At 42.5% G+C, this 19497-nt stretch overlaps 2 protein-coding genes across 2 annotated transcripts in view; one reads left to right on the top strand and one right to left on the bottom strand.

Moving 5' to 3' along the window:
- atxn10 (ataxin 10) overlaps positions 1-11794 on the bottom strand; it is a 117693-nt gene extending 105899 nt beyond the window's left edge. Inside the window, exons 1-2 of the mRNA XM_055650904.1 lie at positions 11610-11794; positions 9312-9509 (exon numbers count right to left, since the gene is read on the bottom strand). Of these exons, the coding sequence (XP_055506879.1) occupies positions 9312-9509; positions 11610-11752 (341 nt within the window). The 5' untranslated portion in view covers positions 11753-11794. The remainder of the gene's footprint in view (positions 1-9311; positions 9510-11609) is intronic.
- An 83-nt stretch (positions 11795-11877) lies between these two features.
- Positions 11878-19497, top strand: part of LOC129706142 (structural maintenance of chromosomes protein 1B-like) — a 179686-nt gene continuing 172066 nt past the window's right edge. The window contains exon 1 of the mRNA XM_055650158.1: positions 11878-12019. The gene's annotated coding sequence lies outside the window, so the exon portion shown is untranslated. The remainder of the gene's footprint in view (positions 12020-19497) is intronic.

Raw genomic sequence — 19497 nt, 5'->3', positions numbered from 1 at the left:
TAGGTGGGTCTGGTTTCTGCCAGCATATAGAGAACAAGGGTGCTCTACTAACAGGGGGCGAATACACTTGTTTAAAGAAGTATGGGGTAATGTCACGAGTAACTAGTATATACTCAACAACATTAGTGGATACAAAATTCAGTTATATCAGAGATATTATCGCCAGTTCAACATTGGCCCAAAAAAGATGGTGGAAGTCGCATCATCATTGACTTAACATCACTAAATAAGTTTGTTGAGTATATACATTTCAAGATGGAGACGTTTGTTACTGTCAGACAACTGATCTCCAAAGGATAATTTATAGCAAGCATTGATATTAAAGATGCTTACTATCTAATACCCATACACAAGGATCATTGCAGATACCTAAAATTTAGCTGGTTGGGGCAGCTGTGGTAGTATAGAGATTGCCCAATGGTCTAACTCCAGCCCCTAGACAATTCACCAAAATATTAAAAGTAGCCATGGGAATACTAAGGAAACAAAAGCATATTGTCATAGCATATCTGGATGATATTCTCATAGTAGGGAAACAAAGGAATTGGCTGTGGCAGCAGTATTAGCTACAAAACAGCTCCTTGAAACACTGGGGTTCGTCCTACTCCAGATAAATCTAGGTTGAAGCCATGTACTACCATGGACAAATCGGACCTTTGCACTATCAAAATCTACAAAGAACAAAGGTACATGCACTAAAACGATATTCGGGTCACTATGATCGAATCATGAAATTACCCACTGGAGCTATATCAGGGCTACAGTGGGGGGGGGGGGGGGAGAGAATGTGTGGCACAGTTTCAGCCCTATCATCACCACTAACCCTACTTTAGTTATTAATCAGATGCCAGTGCTCAAGCCTGGGGGGGGGGGCAACTAACTCCATATCCAGCACAGGTGCCAGATGGACTAACCAGAGTCATCATTACCACACACACTGGGCATCAATTTAGAAATGTTGAGTATTATGATTTTAAAAGCATATGCATCTAAAATGCAGCACTTGCATGTGCGGTTACGGATTGATAATACTACGGTGGTGGCTTATATTAACCATATGGGGAGCATAAAATCATTATCGTGCGACAAATTGGTCAATCAGATCTGGCAATGGTGTGTCGAAAGACATATTTTACTATCGGCTGCCTATCTACTAGGTAAGCTAAATACAGTGGCAGACACCAGGTCACGGAAAAATTTAATGATAACATCGAATGGATGTTAAACCCAAAATATTTGCTAAAGTTATTAAGCAATATGGAACGCCAGATATCGATTTGTTTGCAACAAGACGGAATCACCAGTTACCTATGTATGTGACTTGGGAACCAGACCAGAGGCAGCAGCGGTAGATGCCTACACGCTGGATTGGGGGGAATTTCTGGGTTTTTGCTTTCCCTCCCTTCTGCCTCATCAGTCGGGTACTTCGCAATACAGATGGACTCTGCTTCTGGGATATTGATGGTGCCCGACTGGCCTACACAGCCATGGTTCCCAGTTCATCACGACATGGTGGTCGAGTCACCTATGGATTTCCCTAGTGGACCACGGTTGTTGACTCACCCAGTATCAGGCATAAGCCACCCATGCCATGAAAACATCAAACTCCTGGGTTGTAGGTTTTGAATAGACCTTACCAGGGACTGGGATTATCCGAATGAACTATCACCACCATGTCGGCATCCCTGCGAACATCCACCAGGAGGCAGTATTTAACCTGTATCAAAAATGGGAGAAGTACTGCCAGGAAACAGGGACAACATATGCAACTGCCACAACCACCGACGTGCTGGAGTTCCTGGCCCATCTACACCATGACGAAGGGATCAGTTACAGTGCCATCAATACAGCACAAAGCGGCCTGTCTGCTTACCTAAAACCAGCAGGACAGCAGGCCATGGGATCCCATCCTCTGGTGGTAAAACTCATGAAGGGCAATTTTAATATTAAGCCCCTAAACCCAGGTATACCCATATTTGGGATATCAGTGTGGTATTGACATACCTCAGGGAATGGCCACGAGCTAGATCCCTCAGCCTCGAGATATCTACATTAAAGACGCTCATGTTAATGGCACTCGCAGCCGCTCAGAGGATCCAGTTGCTGCACAAATTAAGACTGGACAACATGGAGGTCGCCCCAGACCAGATTACGTTTATCATTCTAGGTCTGGTGAAACAAAGCAGGCCAGGAACGCCCAATTCACTGGTGGTATTCCGGGCCTACCCACCAGAGCCAAGGTTGTGTGTGGTGACCCATCTACAACAATATATAGACACAACCCACAATCTCAGAGGGAGAGAAAAAGCCCTATGGGTCAGCCACAAGAAACCTCATGGCGGGGTAACGAGCCAAACCACTTCACGGTGGCTCAAACAGGTACTGAAAGCTGCCGGAATAGACACTAATACATTTAAATCCCATTCCACTAGGGCAGCATCGACATCAGTGGCTGAACGAATGGACGTCCCGGCTTGACCACATTCTCAATACGGCAGGATGGTCGAGGGAAACGACGTTCAGAATGTTTTTATAATAAACCGTTGATAAAGCCTGACTTATTTGCAGACAGAATATTACAAACTGCAAATATTTAATTTAAGCTCAGGGGAGCTATTTATTTTTGTTATTGTTAATAAATACCTTTCTGTTTCTTGAAAAAACAGATCCATTGGTTGATTACGATAACACTTCCTCCCTCAAGAACTTCGGCAGTGAGTGAAATAAAACTGTTACACGGTTTGAAATCACAGACCTTTGAAGTCTTCACGGAATCACTCACGTGACTCCGAAGTAAAATAGTAGTATTTTATGAGGAGTTACGATGATGATTAGGGATTACGTGCCCTCCGCTCCCGCCCTCATTATATAGATAAAACTAGTAAACTGATGTCTCCTTAATCTTTACTATGTTTTAAAAGATAAAACAAAAGACCAGCATATGAATTAGAGAAAGGGTACATACCTTGATACTATTAGATATAGATATGCAATTTATTGTCACTATAAATGTACAGTGAAATTGAAAGCTGCTCGTACTCAGTGCATACATATAATTTAGTACAAAAAACAAGAAACAGAAAAACAAAGGGGGGGAGAAGGGGGGGGGGATAGGTGCACAATTCTGCGGCGCTATATACATATATACAGATGGAAGTCCGGGTGTTGGGCTGTGAAGTCAGTGCATGTGTGAATTTGAATTAAGAGTAGTTATAATTTGCGGAAAGCAACTATTTCTGAGTCTATTTGTCCTGGATTTGATGCACCTATAGCGCCTTCCAGAGGGCAGCAGGTCGAACAGTCCAAACGCAGGATGGGAGCTGTCTTTGATGATATTCTTTGCCCTGCTAAGGCAGCGGGAGGTGTAGATATCCATCAGGGAGGGGAGAGGGCAACCAATGATCTTCTACGCTGTCCTAGTTACCCTATTTTCTCCACTTGAAAAATATCCTAGCCCGCCCACGTTTGCTCCTAGAACTTCAATAACGGCAAAAATAAATATGCTGTAATTAGGAATATTTTACCAACTATTTACCAACTCTTAGGCAAATCAATCGGCATCATAATTTGCACTCACCACAAAGCTGCACAACTAACGCCACCGCTTAAAACTCCAATAAACTTAATCACACAAACCAACCTCTCTCCTTCGCGACTCCATCTACGCTTCACACTGCCTTGGGAAAGCAGTCAACATAATCAAGGGCACAAATACCCTGGTCATCCTCTCTTCTCCCCTCTTACTTTTGGAAGAGGACACACAACCTTGAAAGCCAGATACTAGAACAGCTGCTTCCCCCTGTTATCAGACTCTTGAACGGACCTTTCATATGCTAAGGACCCTGATATTCTTCAAATCCTGAAGAAAGATCTTGACCCGAAACATCACAATCCATGTCCTCCAGAGACGCTGCCTGACCTGCTGAGTTACTCCAGCATTTTGTGTCCTTTTGTGTATTAACCAGCAACAGCAGTTTCTTGTTTCTTCACAGAAAGGTTGAAGCATGGCGACCTTTTGGACCATTGAGTCAGTACCAGCACTACAAATGAACAATTAACAAGTAATTCAATTGTCTGCAAAAACAAATGAATTATTTGCAGTATGCAGTATGCATATTTACACATGGTTTGGGGAAAATCCTGGGTCGTGACAAATCTGATAAATGTGCAAAACAAATGGAAAATGAAACAAGTAATTGTTTTGCAGCTCTGATAAACTGCCACCAAATTACGCAATATGGACAAAAGTATTTTTTCGTAAAATGTTATATTTGCTATTATTCTCAACAAGAGACTGATTTTATGGCCCGATTCATAAAAATCTTGCATGAATATAGTTTTGGGGAAGCTTTTTGACGCAACTCTGAATGCCGCCATTCAAAAGTCCATCGAAGACCTTGAAACCTGGTTCACCAAAGTCGACAAGTCAGGTCTGCCTGGCAGATTCAAGGCCTGGATCTATCAGCATTCCATCCTGCCCCGAGTCCTGTGGCCTCTGCTGGTTTACACTGTTCCATTGACCACAGTGGAGTCACTCGAAAGGAAGATCAGTGGCTTTCTCCGCAGGTGGCTTGGCCTTCCCCGCAGCCTCAACACTGCAGCACTGTATGGGACCAGTAACATCTTGCAGCTCCCATTCAGTGGCCTCACGGAAGAGCTTATGGTGATGCTAACAAGAGAAGCTCTGTAGTACAGGGATTCCATGGACCAGAAGGTGTCCCTATGACACCGGTTGGCAAGGCCCAGGGGCAAGGAGAGGCACCATCTAATCCAGGAAGAGGTCCGAGCAGGTGTGGAGGAAGAGCGTGTGAGCAAGACGGTGGGGTTCAGGCAGCAGGGAGCATGGACAAGGTGGGAGAGCATACCGCAGCGCAAGATTACTTGGTCAAACATCATGCAGGCAGACTTCCAGCTCGTCCGGTTCCTTGTCCAAGCTGTCTACGATGCCATACCAAGCCCAGCAAACCTCCACGTCTGGGGCAAGAGCGAGACACATTCCTGCCCACTTTGCTCTGGAAGAGGATCATTAGAACATCTGCTCAGCAGCTGCCCAAAGTCTCTTGGGGAAGGTCGCTATCGGTGGCACCATGACCAGGTGCTCAAGGTGGTTTTTGAAAGCATAGCCACTGCCATCAGTAACAGCAAACACCACCATGCCCCAAAGAAATCAATCACTTTAGTTAAAGCTGGAGAGAGGCCTCGACCACAACCAAAAACAAGGACGGGCCTCCTCTACACAGCCACTGACTGTGTATCGATCTGGGCACACAGCTGAAATTTCCACAGGACATCACAGCAACATCGCTCCGGCCAGACATGATCATCACTTCTGAAATGACAAAACAGCTGATCACTCTGGAGCTGACAGTGCCCTGGGAAGAGCGTATTGAAGAGGCTAACGAGAGTAAACGCGCAAAATACCAGGAACTGGTGGAGATGTGCCAGGGCAGCGGCTGGAAGACATACTATGAGCTCATAGAGGCGGGCTGTAGAGGCTTTGCAGAATGCTCACTCTGCAAAGTCCTCAACCAGTTGGGCATTACAGGGCTGGCAAAGAAGAGGGCCATTCAATCCGCAAGCGAAGCCGCAGAGAAAGCCACTAGGTGGCTTTGGATTAAGAGGGCTGATCCGTGGGCGGTTGCTGCTGGGACGTAAGTTGGGGCCTGATCAACCCCGGCTGGGTCGCCTGGGCGATGGTGTCTGATGTTGTGAGACCCGAAACACCCGATGACCCCAGGTCACATCACTGAGGATGCATCTCAGCGCATCTAGAAGATGTATCTTTCACATAATCATAACTTTTTAGATAAATTAAAAACAGAAAATTGAACATTTCGACATCTTGCCAAACCTCAAACCCTGTACAATTGAACATCGACCATGTGGTCGGCACTGTATTTTATTGTTCACACACATTCGTCAAATTCCCATTTACCCTCGTTGTGGCTGAACAGCAGTTAGCGGCCTAAGTACAGATCAAGTAAAAGATTTTACTACAGAGCAAATATCAAGACACAAATGCACGATATGAATGGTATTAATATTGCAGAACTACAATGGAAATGGAATCCTATATATAAAAATAAAGAGCATGAAAATAGTCACTTTCATTCATAACCATGAACGTATTTAACGAAAATGTAACAGCTTGATATAAATGTTATTGGGGGTTCAAATACACTGCTAATCGTGGATGTAATTCATATCCAGAAGGCAAATTATTTTTCAATATTCTAGCAGTTTTTAAATGGTTAACATAAAACTGATGTAATTATGAATCCGAAAGCAACTGTCTTGTCTTCTACCATCCCATTTTGATCCCCTTTGAGTATACAATATACTGGTCTCTATAATGCTGAATTCAGCATTTCTAAAATAATGGAGAACAATACAAATGTCCACTCTCTCTAGTTTGCTCATCATTCCCCCAGACTGATCCAGTACTTGTTTCCAGTTGTTCAAAAACACCCCACAAAAATAGATGTCAGGGAATTTTTTTGTACTATTAACTACTTTAGATTGTTTTCCGTCACTCTCACATTGAATAACTGATTTGCTTTACTTTATTCTAAATCACAGGCAATGTGAGTTGGCATAAAGCAATAAAAAAAATAATAACTGCCATCATGACACACCCAATCTACCAAAGTGAATGAATGCAATGAACTACATAAAGCTGGAACTAATCACTTTCTCCATATGGATTTGGGTCAGAAATATGGGAATAAAATGTTCTGCTTGGTAACACTAATTTCTACTCTGAAACAAAGCTGTAATTTTGCTTGTACTTTTATTCTTTTTATAACTATTCTTTCCACTCTGTTGTAAATTAACACAAAGTGCTGGAGTGACTCAGCAGACCTTCCCTCCTGTTTATGCCCTTTTGTGTATTAAACAGCATCTCCAGTTCCTTGTTTCTACAAATAGGTAGAGAACTCTTTCCAATCTTTTCCTCCGATGTAACATCATGCCCCATATATAAAAATAGCTACCCTCAACCTCCTCTCTTGTCCAGTGAGAAGAAGGGTCTCAACCTGAAACATCGCCGGTCAATTTCCTCGAGTTACTGCCTGACAGTTACTGCCGAGTCCAATATCTGGTCTAAATGGTCTAATATCTATTTCTGAAAGTACTTGCTGTGACTGGAAATAGAAAATGAGGAAATTACAGTGCAATCAACATGTTAAGAATGGTCTAAATTACAATCAAAGCAAGAACAAATCAAGGTCGACACAAAATGCTGGAGTAACTCAGCAAAACAGGGAGTATCTCTGGGTAAGTGACGTTTCAGATCGGGGTCCTTCTTCAGACTGATTGCAGGGGAGGAGAGGGGGGAAAATTTGGAAGAGAGAAGAGGGAGCCGGACAAATCACAGGCAGCAACAGATGACCTTGAGTGGCTCCTCTATCTTCCAATTATTTTTCCTTCCCTCCCCTACAATCAGTTTGTAGAAGGGTCACCTATCCATGTCCTCCAGAGATGCTACCAGACCTGTTGAGTTTCTCCAGTATTTTGTGTCTATCTTTGGTATAAAGCAGCATCTGCTGAACCTTGTTATTACTACAACTAATCAAGGTGGTAAGGCTGTTCCTGTTCTGCGGTGTGGATCTGCATTGTTTAGACAGAATGCTTAATTCCAAGGGAAACTTGGTTGCATTTTCAAACCACTATCTTGCAGCATATTAACTCAGTACCAGCAGCATTAACTCTCTCTAGTCAGGTAACAGCAGATGAATACAACACAGCCATTTTGCAGCAAATATGTCAGCGTGTAAACTTGATTCTGCCCAAGCACAGCATGGATGTGGTTCTTTTCCTTACTGATTTCATATCTTAAAGCATAGCACGAGTGCTTGAGGCACCCTACTATAAAACTGGATTAGATTACAGATATCTTTTAAGGCTAATGGGCCAAAAGTACAGGGCTAAATGTGAATATCCTCTTTCTTATCCTTGAAGAACAAAACATAACACGATACAACTGCCAGTCTCAAAACCTTTGCACCAATAAAATAAAAGGCAAAAACACACCGGGATTAGTCCAAACTCCCTAAACACAAGATGAGAATTTATTTCGCTCCAGCAATAGAATTTTCAAACCATTTATCCCTGAGAATTATGGAGACAAACTTCCTCAAATTAATCATCCATCTGCCAAAACCATATTAACTTTGTCATTGCACAAACAATGAAAAGTGTGCATATGCCACTTCCACATCAAAACTTCTTTCAAGGTTTAGTTTGATTTAAAACCTTATATGCTAAGCATGACATTTTATTTGACACCTCAACCCAATGAAGTCATGAGCTTGGCTACTGGTTTATAAACTTCCGACCTAAGGGCCTGTCCCACTTCCCCGAATTATTCACAAAATCTCCCGAGTTTTCCCCTTGATTCAAACTCACAGAATATTCGTAACAAGTCCATAGGAGTCCTTGGATATATCGTAGCGGCTCGTTATGCCAGCCGTAGGTACTTGGGGCTATTTTTTTTACTCGTGGACATTTTTTATCACGCTGGAAAAAATGTCCCGACTTTCCTGATGCCTCGAGTACCTACGGCTGGCATAACGAGCTGCTACGATATATCTACAGACTCCTACGGCCTCCTACGGACTTGTTACGAACATTCTGCGAGTTTGAATCAAGGGGAAAACTCAGGAGAATTCGTGAATAACTCGGGGGAGAATTCGTGAAAAACTCGGGAGAATTCGTGAAAAACTCGGGAAAGGCCCTTTACACAATCGTACTGCACAGAAACAGGCCCGTTGGCCCAACTTGTTCATACGACCAAAATACCCCCATCTAAGCTAGTACAATTTGCCGTCATTTGGATCATATCCATACAACTGACCAAATATCTTTAAAATGGTGCTTTTGTACCTGCCTCAAAAGCTTTCTCTAGAAAGTCATTCCATATACCCATCAATCTCTTTGTGAAAAATATGCCCCTTTAAATATTTATCCCCTCACCTTAAACCTATGCCCTCTAGGTCTCTATTCCTCAACTCTGGTGAAACAATCTGTGCATTCTCCCTATCTATAACCTTCATAATTGTATACATGTCTATAATATCACCCTCCATCTCCTGCACTCCAAGGAATAAAGTCCTAGCTTTCCAAACATCTCCCAATAGCTCGGCCCCACAAGTTCTGGTAACATCTTTGTAAATCATCTCTGCAATCCTTCCAGCATAAAGGTATCTTTCTTGTAGCAGGGTGACGAAACTGAACAATACTCCAAGTGGTACTCATTTACATGTTGTGTCAATGCATAGCCTACCAGACTTGCTCTATTCAAGTTCAATTACCTTATATGAGACTGATTCTTGACACACTGTATGCAGGCATTTCTGAGACATCGGAAGCACTCAGCAGTAAGTTGCAAACACGTTTCATATTGTTCATTCTTGCCACTTTCAAAATTCTCATTGATGACTTCTATCGCAGCCAACTGCCTTGCCAGTATGTCTGCAAATATTTCAAACACCGATTGTGTGGCTTCCTCCCTGAAAGAAATTGTCAGACATTATATTCTTCAGTTTATTAAAATATTGTACATGTACAATAAACCCAATCACTGATGGTGATGCAGAGAGGGCAAGTAGAACAAAAAACAGAAGGTGTCAAAAAAATATAACATTCAAAAGAGGACGTAATACTGGTGGGGACTGCAAAATTCAAATGATAGGAGACTGTGGATTTAAAAAAGCGATATATAAAGGACTTTGAGACAGGACAGAGGTTGAATGGCAAAACAAATTCAGGGTACATTCAGCTGGAGTCAGTAAGGAACAATAAACCATGAGGCAAGGAAGAAGGGAAATGAAGTGCAGTCAAGCTGAAGGAGTGAGTAAAGGTCAGTGGTGAAGCACCAATTTGCATTGAGCATGGAAGAGCCAGGCAAAGTTGTAGAAGTGGAAAAAATTAATCTTGAGAATGGAAAGATTGTGAAGTAAAATCCACCTCAGCGTTACACTTGAATGTAGATGAAAAAAGCTACAATCCAGCCACTGTGCAATCTTAATAGACTGAAAGCTAAAGTTTTTTGAAGGGGATCAAAAAATGATAATTTAGGATTTAAGTTGTGACATACAAAAATTCCCTCAATCTTTCAGTTTTCAGTGAGATGCACAGAGTTTCCTCCTCATTATAAACATTGTCAGGCTTTTCAAGGATTCAGGAACCATATACTGTTAGACACAAGGATCTGTAGATACTGGAATCTTGAGTCAAGCATGAAGTGCTGGAGTAACTCAGCGGGTCAGGCAGCATTTTTGGAGGCACCATTTCAGGTCAGGACCCTACTTCAAACACCACCTTCATGTTTCACCACTGACATTTATTCATTCCTTCAACACACCTTACCTGAAGAAGGGACCCGACCAACAAATGTTGCCTATCCATTCCCTCCACAGATATGGACATAGAATGCCCAAAGATACACTAAGGAAATGTTTTTGTTATCAGCACAGTGGATAACCAGTAGCTCACAGCTTCAAGACAGATTCAATTCTGACCTCCAATGCTGTCTGTGTTAAGTATACATGTTCTCCCTGTGAAATTTCACCCAGATTGTCCAGTTTTTCCATGTCTCTAAGGCATGCAGGTTGGTAGGTTCATTAGCCACTAGTGTGTATGTGAGTGGTAGACACTAGGAGTTGCAGGAAATGTGGAGACATTAAAATGGAAAGAATGTAAAAGGGAACTTAATGGTCAATGTGGACGCAATGGGCTGAAGGGCAGAATTACACCACATGATTTCATGAAATAAAAGCAACAGTGAGTCATATCCATGCAATTACGTTGCCTTAGGTTGTGTTCAAAATCCTACAGAACATAATTCTGTCCACTAAAGTCAGAATGGGTGGGTAATTCATGATAGCTAAACAACAGCAACATAGATGTGGTATACCATGAACACAATGTCCCACAAAGAGGGGCTTGCCAGCAGTATTCTCTGACTTGCTGGCAACAGGGAAATATATATTGGTCTACTGTCGCATTGCAGTCTGTGATTTGGCAGGTGTTAAGCACAGGATTGGTGAGGAATATGACCAGTATCCGTCCAGACCAACAAATCAAATCTGTCTTGTTATACCCGTGCCTCCCCACTTCGGGGGTTCTGAAATTGTTTACTGTCCATCATGAGTCCCAGCAGTTAATTGTTTTGATCAAGCTTCCAACAGCTCCAGTCTGTTGCGGCAGTTAACAATAACTACCTTGGTCAAGGGACAACCATCCACGCACACATCCGCCCCAAAGTTTCAAGTAAGCCTTTATCTCTTTGAATGAGTGACGCAGACCAGGGCAACTGAACCCAATCACAGATTACTTTAGTCTAAAGGATAAACCGACTTGGACAAAAACGTCCCGACCCGAAAACGTCACCTATCCATTTTCTCTAGGGATGCTGCCAAACCCACAGAGTTACTCCAACACTTTGTGTCTTTTTTTGCAAACCAGCATCTGCAGTTCCTCGTTTCTAATTCTATGCGATAATGCCTATTAGTAAATAACATTCTCTGAGTTAGAAACCCGTGTTTCGGTTTAATCATAAACACAGAATGGTTCTTCCTTGTAATAATTTCAGCCTCCCACTAACGCACCTATTCTGCTGCTCCCTGAATGCTCTTGTTAAATTCTGGATCGGTGTCATGACAACGGCGGGCAGCTCCTCTCCCCGGTTGCCTGTGAAGAGCTGGTTTATTCCAGCCGCCAGCGAAGGCACCGACTGGTTGGGCGCCGCCATCTTACCTCGCGGCGCCGCTCACGCAAGGCACGCGCATGGCGATTGTGTGTGTGCGTGCGCGCGCGCCAACGTTTAAAGTTGACCGCGCGCCCAACTGCACCCAGTCCAGAATGAAAGGGCGATGAGGAAGAAGTAAATACACACTCTGAGCCCCACACAAAGCAAACATTAGGAACACACTACAGCTTTGTGCTTATTTCTGTCCAGAATAAGCCCACACAAGCAAAGTGGACAACAGCACCTCATATTCCTCTTGGGTATTTTGGGGTAAGTTTAAGGTGCAAATAATGGAAATTCAGTCCAATTTACAACCCAACAAACATTGGTTGTTCATATTGCAGCCCAATGTGAATGTTAATGATGAAAGGAACTGCAGATGCTGGTTTAAAAAAATCACGCACAAATTGCTGCAGTAACTCAGGGTGAGGCAACATCTCTGGAGAACGTAGATACATTTCAGATTGGATCTTTCTTTAGACTGAAGGGTCCCAATCCATGTTCTCCAAAGATGTTGCTTCACCTACGGAGTTACTCCAGCACTTTGTGTCTTTTCTTGATATGAATGTTGAATATTCCTATTGCAGATAACTAATTTACAAATCCCCCTACCCTTCCCTGTGCCCCACCTAGAAGTAGGTATGTTACAAAACCTACCTGAATCGTGTCTGAGTATCTGCCCCACCCCGTATGCGCGATTCTGGCGCTGTTTAGAGGGGGCGGGTTTAAAACGCGATTTTTACTAGGCTGTTGCAATCGAAAATGTTCAGCCTAGTAAATCATTAACGGAAAATCGCTGGAAGACCCCGTCGCAAAAGGCATTATTAGTTTTTATCGTCTTGTATAATAGTTATAGTAGTTTAAAAATCACTCTCTCAACCCGCGACCTCTCGCAGCCCCAGGGTTTTATAAAGCAAACAATTAAAGGTATGCACCTTATTTTTACATTAAAAGGGGCTTCTTAAGAACCCTGTATATAAAGTTTTCTATAGCGAATAGTTCATTTTGGGCTCTTTATATCCCGCAGTATTTTTCTGGGCATTTGTGGGCACAAATCCAGTGCAATGTGAACGTTCTAAACTAGCGCGTTCACAGGAACCCACTAGAAAGCCGATTTAAATTGACTTTAATTTACAACAATTGAACACTAAATTCCTTCCATTTGGCCTATAAATTGATGTAAATGAGATTTAAAAATCATGTTTTATTGTGAATTATTTGTGAATATTATTTGGACACTTAGGCTATTTAAAAATGTTGATCATTTATTAAGAAATTGATAGATGTTTAGATCTAGTAATTGAAGTTTGAAATTAGCTACAATTGGGTAACTAACTAATTATATGCTTTAATTTCAGGTCCTCCAAGTAAGATTATTTTATATTTGTTTCAGAATGGTTCAATCTATGATAACTGAAAATTTCATTCAGTTCTCTTAATTTTTAAGAAGGTTATGGGCTTTTGACTGTCCTCGATCACAGCTTTTTTGTTATGTCCATAGAAAATCAATAGGGAACAAGATGCTAATTTCCGAGTATGAAAATGGCCATAACATTTTTATTACTTGAGATATGAAAGTGAATTAGGTGTCAAATTAAACTTATTGTTATGCTTTATCTGATGGGATAAATTGCAGACTTGATTTTTTAAATCTCAAAATTTTGTAACATTGCTACTAGAAGCACATCCATTTTTCGCACTATGCCTATCCCCTTCCTGTTCTACCTATATTCCTCATATTTCATACCTCTTCTCTCACAACCCTTGTCTCCTCTTCATCTCTGAACTTTGTCCACCCATCTAAAGGTATGAACATTGAATTCACTAATAAGTAATACCTTCCTTACCCCTTCTATTTCCTCTATCTCCCACCCTGGTGTGCACCAATTTATTTGACTATCCTGCTCCTCTACTGTAAAGTTACATTAAAATACTAGAACAAGCCAACCTGAGGCAAAGACACAGGTTGGTCTATATACGGTGACCTCCATAATGTTTGGGACAAAGACCCATCATTCATTTATTTGCCACTACTCCACAACTTGAGATTTGTAATAGAAAAAATATCACGTTGTTAAAATGCACATTGTCAGATTTTATTATTTTTATACATTTTGGTTCCCCCCCCCCCCCGCCCCCGGTTTCAGGGCACCATAATGTTTGGGACACATGGCTTCACAGGTGTTTGTCATTGCTCAAGTGTGTTAAATTGCCTCCTTAATGCAGGTATAAGAGAGCTCTCAGCACCTAGTCTTTCCATCACCTTTGGAAACGTTTACTGCTGTTTATCAACATGAGGACCAAAGTTGTGGCAATGAAAGTCAAAGAAGCCATTATGAGACTGAGAAACAAGAATAAAACTGTTAGAAACATCAGCCAAACCTTAGGCTGACCAAAAATAACAGTTTAGAACATCATTCAGAAGAAAGAGAGCACTGGTGAACTTACTAATCGCAAAGGGACTGGCAAACCAAGGAAGACCTCCACAGTTGATGACAGAAGAATTCTCTCTATAATAAAGAAACACCTGTCAAACAGATCAGCTTCAGGAGTCGGGTGTGGATTTGTCAAGGACCACTGTCTGCAGAAAACTTCATGAACAGAAATACAGAGGCTACACTGCAAGACTGGTTAATTCACTGGTTAGCTGCAAAAATAGGATGGCTGGGTTACAATTTGTCAAGAAGTACTTAAAAGAGCAACCACAGTTCTGGAAAAAGGTCTTGTGGACAGATGAGACTTGTATCAGAGTGATGGCAAGAGCAGAGTATGGAGGAGAGAAGGAACTGCCCAAGATACAAAACATTCCACCTCGTCTGTGAAACACGGTGGTGGAGGTGTTATGGCCTGGCATGTATGGCTGCTGAAGGTACTGGCTCACTTATCTTCATTGATGATACAACTGCTGATGGTAGTAGCATAATGAATTCTGAAGTGTATAGACACATCCTATCTGCTCAAGTTCATACAAATACCTCAAAACGCATGGCCGGCGGTTCCTTCTCCAGCAAGACAATGATCACAAAAATACTGCAAAAGCAACAAAGGAGTTTTTCAAAGCTAAAAAATTGTCAATTCTTGAGTGGCTAAGTCAATCACCTGATCTGAACCCAATTGAACATGCCTTTTATATGCTGAAGAGAAAACGGAAGGGGACTAGCCCTCAAAACAAGCAGGAGCTAAATATGGCTGCAATACAGGCCTGGCAGAGCATCACCAGAGAAGACACCCAGCAACTGGTGATGTCCATGAATTGCAGACTTCAAGCAGTCATTGCATGCAAAGGATATGCAACAAAATACTAAACATGACTACTTTCATTTACATGACATTAAAATGGAGGGACTATGCATAACACTGCTGGAATTTCTGCATGGTGAAACCAAAATGCATAAAAATGGCTTTTATTAAAATCTGACAATGTGCACTTTAAACACATGCTTTTTTTTCCATTACAAATCTCAAATTGTGGAGTACAGAGGCGAATAAATAAATGATGGGTCTTTGTCCCAAAAATTATGGTGGGCACTGTTGTTAGTTTTAATCAGATGTACATGATTGTCTTCTCTTTATCGTAAATGTACATTGATAGGCCTTTAATAGAGTAAGTTAATAGTTGTACTTGAAGGGGAAGATAGGTGCAACAGGAAGAAGTACAGGTTGTTTTTGTGCTGGAGTGAGGAAAGTGTGTTACACTAATGTATTAATCAACTGTTTGTTGACATTGAGCATGAATGTACAGCAAGTTCAGAGGTTGGGGTTTCAAATTTCATGAACACTCTGTTTTTTTGTTATACTGGTTGTGAGAATGCACAGGATTTTAACAGGGGCAGGGCAAATATCGTTAATCTACTTTAAGGTGTTACAGAATGTTCATGGTTTTAAGTTTGGCAGTTTTATCATTTATGTGACACCTTGATAGACAGTTGCCGGGTTAAAATTGTTATTGTCCTTTGCTTGAGCGGTGCCTTTAAGGCCAAGTGAAGACTCAATATTTTTACTCCATTACTTAATACTTGAATACAACAAGAAGCCAAAAATGTGGGAACTCATGCTGACTCAGAAGAAATCTACTCAATTGTTGCAATCTGTTACTTGTCTGTGATTGTGCTTATGTATATTATTATGAATTTTACTAGATTGTATACAGAACATCTTGGTCCCTGTGACAATAAAATAATAACAAGTATAATTATAAATAACTAAAAATGATACTTCCCCTATTGCAATGACGCAAGTAGTATTGATGATGGTTGTGGATGGATGGGTTGATTTTTGTTGTGTTATGGGGTAGAGATGCCGCCTGATCCGCTGAATTACTTCAGCACTTTGTGTCTTTTTGTAGAGGGAAATAGAGACAAGATATCAAAAAGCATTTGCCTGTTTTATAAATGCAGATTAATAGTAGTTAAGAAACTTGGAAAAATATGCAGAGAATTTACAATCTAGCATATTAAAAGGTGTGTACATAGAAACATAGAAAATAGGTGCAGGAGTAGGCCATTCGGCCCTTCGAGCCTGCACCGCCATTCAATATGATCATGGCTGATCATCCATTCAGTATCCTGTACCTGCCTTCTCTCCATACTCCCTGATCCCTTTAGCCACAAGGGCCACATCTAACCCTCTTAAATATAGTCAATGAACTAGCCTCAACTACCTTCTGTGGCAGAGAATTCCACAGATTCACCACTGTGTGAAAAATACCATTCACTTTCTTCACTGCCTGCTGCACCTGCATGCCTACTTTCAATGACAGGTGTACCATGACACCCAGGTCTCGTTACATCTCCCCTTTTCCTAATCGGCCACCATTCAGATAATAGTCTGCTTTCCTGTTTTTGCCACCAAAGTGGATGACCTCACATTTATCCACATTATACTGCATCTGCCATGCATTTGCCCACTCACCCAGCCTATCCAAGTCACCTTGCAACCTCCTAGCATCTTCCTCACAGCTAACACTGCCCCCCAGCTTCGTGTCATCCGCAAACTTGGAGATGTTGCATTCAATTCCCTCGTCCAAATCATTAATATATATTAGAAATAGCTGGGGTCCCAGCACTGAGCCTTGCGGTACCCCACTAGGCACTGCCTGCCATTGTGAAAAGGACTCGTTTACTCCTAATCTTTGCTTCCTGTCTGCTAGCCAGTTCTCTATCCACATCAAAACTGAACCCCCAATACCGTGTGCTTTAAGTTTATATACTAATCTCTTATATGGGACCTTGTCGAAAGCCTTCTGAAGATACAAGATACAAGATACATTTAATTGTCATTTGGACCCCTTGAGGTCCAAACGAAATGCCGTTTCTGCAGCCATACATTACAAACAAATAGACCCAAGACACAACATAATTTACATAAACATCCATCACATTGCTGTGATGGAAGGCCAAATAAACTTATCTCTCCACTGCACTCTCCCCCCCGGATGTCGGAGTCAAAGTCAAAGCCCCCGGCTGGCGATGGCGATTGTCCCGCGGTCATTAAAGCCACGCCGGGTGGTGCGAGGTCGCACACCGGGTTCTTGGTGTTAGAGCCCCCGGCGTGCGCTCGCAGAGTCCCGCGGCCATTCCAAGCTGCGCGGGGCAGTGATGTAGGCCCCGCTCCAGGAGCTCTCCAACCCCGCAACTCGGGCGGGGGAAGTCGCCGTTGCGAGAGCCCTGAAAAGCGGTCTCCCTCCAGGGACCCGCGGGCTCCCGGTGCCGCCGTCCACAGACCTGCCGTTGAAGCCTCCGACTCTCCGGTCGGGCCGCAGCAGCAGCAGCAGCAGCAGCGCTCCTCCACCGCTCCACCCGCTCCGGACTCAGCCAGCCCCGTGACGGTGAGTCGTAGCACCAGAGTCCCCGGTCTCTTCCTGTTGGAGGCCGCTCCTCGTTGCAGCCCCAACGATAACGGAAACCCGACGAGAAAAGGTCGGGTCTCTAGTGCAGGGAGAGATTTAAAAAGTTTCCCCCCCCCTCCCCACCCACCCCCCCCCCCCCCACACACACACCCCAACAAAAAAATAACAAAAACTACATAAAAACATAGACAGAAAATAATAAAACGCGGACAGACTGCAGAGGCCGCTGCTGACGAGAGTCGCGCCGCCCACCGGTCCAGATAGTCCAGATATAACACATCCACTGGTTCTCCCTTATCCACTCTACTAGTTACATCCTCAAAAAATTCTATAAGATTCGTCAGACATGATTTACCTTTCATAAATCCATGCTGACTTTGTCCAATGATTTCACCACTTTCCAAATGTGCTGCTATCCCATCTTTAATAACTGACTCTAGCATTTTCCTCACTACCGATGTTAGACTAACTGGTCTGTAATTCCCCGTTTTCTCTCCCTCCCTTTTTAAAAAGTGGGGTTACATTAGCTACCCTCCAATCCTCAGGAACTACTCCAGAATCTAAAGAGTTTAAAAAAATTATCACTAATGCATCCACTATTTCTGCGGCTACTTCCTTAAGTACTCTGGGATGCAGCCTATCTGGCCCTGGGAATTTTTCTTTAATCCATTCAATTTACCTAACACCACTTCCCGGCTAACCTGGATTTTCACTCAGTTCCTCCATCTTATTTGACCCCCGGTCCCCTGCTATTCCCGGCAGATTATTTATGTCTTCCTTAGTGAAGACAGAACCAAAGTAGTTATTCAATTGGTCTGCCATGTCTTTGTTCCCCATGATCAATTCACCTGTTTCTGACTGCAAGGGACCTGCATTTGTTTTAACTAATCTTTTTCTCTTTACATATCTATAAAAACATTTGCAGTCATTTTTTATGTTCCCTGCCAGTTTTCTTTCATAATCTATTTTCCCTTTCCTAATTAAGCCCTTTGTCCTCCTCTGCTGGACTCTGAATTTCTCCCAGTCCCCTGGTAGGCTGCTTTTTCTGGCTAATTTGTATGCTTCATCTTTTGTTTTGATACTATCCCTGATTTCCCTTGTTATCCACGGATGCACTACCTTCGCCGATTTATTCTTTTGCCAAATTGGGACGAACAATTGTTGTAGTCCATCCATGCAGTCTTTAAATGCCTTCCATTGCATATCCACCGTCAACCCTTTAAGGATCAATTGCCAGTCTATCTTGCCCAATTCACGTCTCATACCCTCAAAGTTACCTTTCTTTAAGTTCAGGACCCTTGTTTCTGAATTAACAATGTCACAGTCTCCATCCTAATGAAGAACTCAACCACATTATGGTCACTCTTGCCCAAGGGTCCACGCACAACAAGACTGCTAACTAACCCTTCCTCATTACTCAATACCCAGTCTAGAATAGCCTGCTCTCTCGTTGGTTCCTCTACATGTTGGTTTAGAAAACTATCCCGCATACATTCCAAGAAATCTTCTTCCTCAGCACTCTTGCCAATTTGATTCACCCAATCTATATGTAGATTGAAGTCACCCATTATAACTGTTTTATCTTTGTTGCACGCATTTCTAATTTCCTGTTTGATGCCATCCCCAATTCCACTACTACTGTTAGGTGGCCTGTACACAACTCCCACTAGCGTTTTCTGCCCCTTAGTGTATCGCAGCTCTACCCATATCGATTCCACATCCTCCAAGCTAATGTCCTTCCCTTCAATTGCGCTAATCTCCTCTCTAACCAGCAACGCTACCCCACCTCCTTTTCCTTTCTGTCTATCCCTCCTGAATATTGAATATCCCTGGATGTTCAGCTCCCAGCCTTGGTCACCCTGGAGCCATGTCTCCGTGATCCCAACTATATCATAGTCAT

This window comes from Leucoraja erinacea, chromosome 19, assembly GCF_028641065.1.
Source record: "Leucoraja erinacea ecotype New England chromosome 19, Leri_hhj_1, whole genome shotgun sequence".
NCBI lineage: Eukaryota > Metazoa > Chordata > Chondrichthyes > Rajiformes > Rajidae > Leucoraja > Leucoraja erinaceus.
This window is presented reverse-complemented; position numbering and strand designations above follow the sequence as displayed.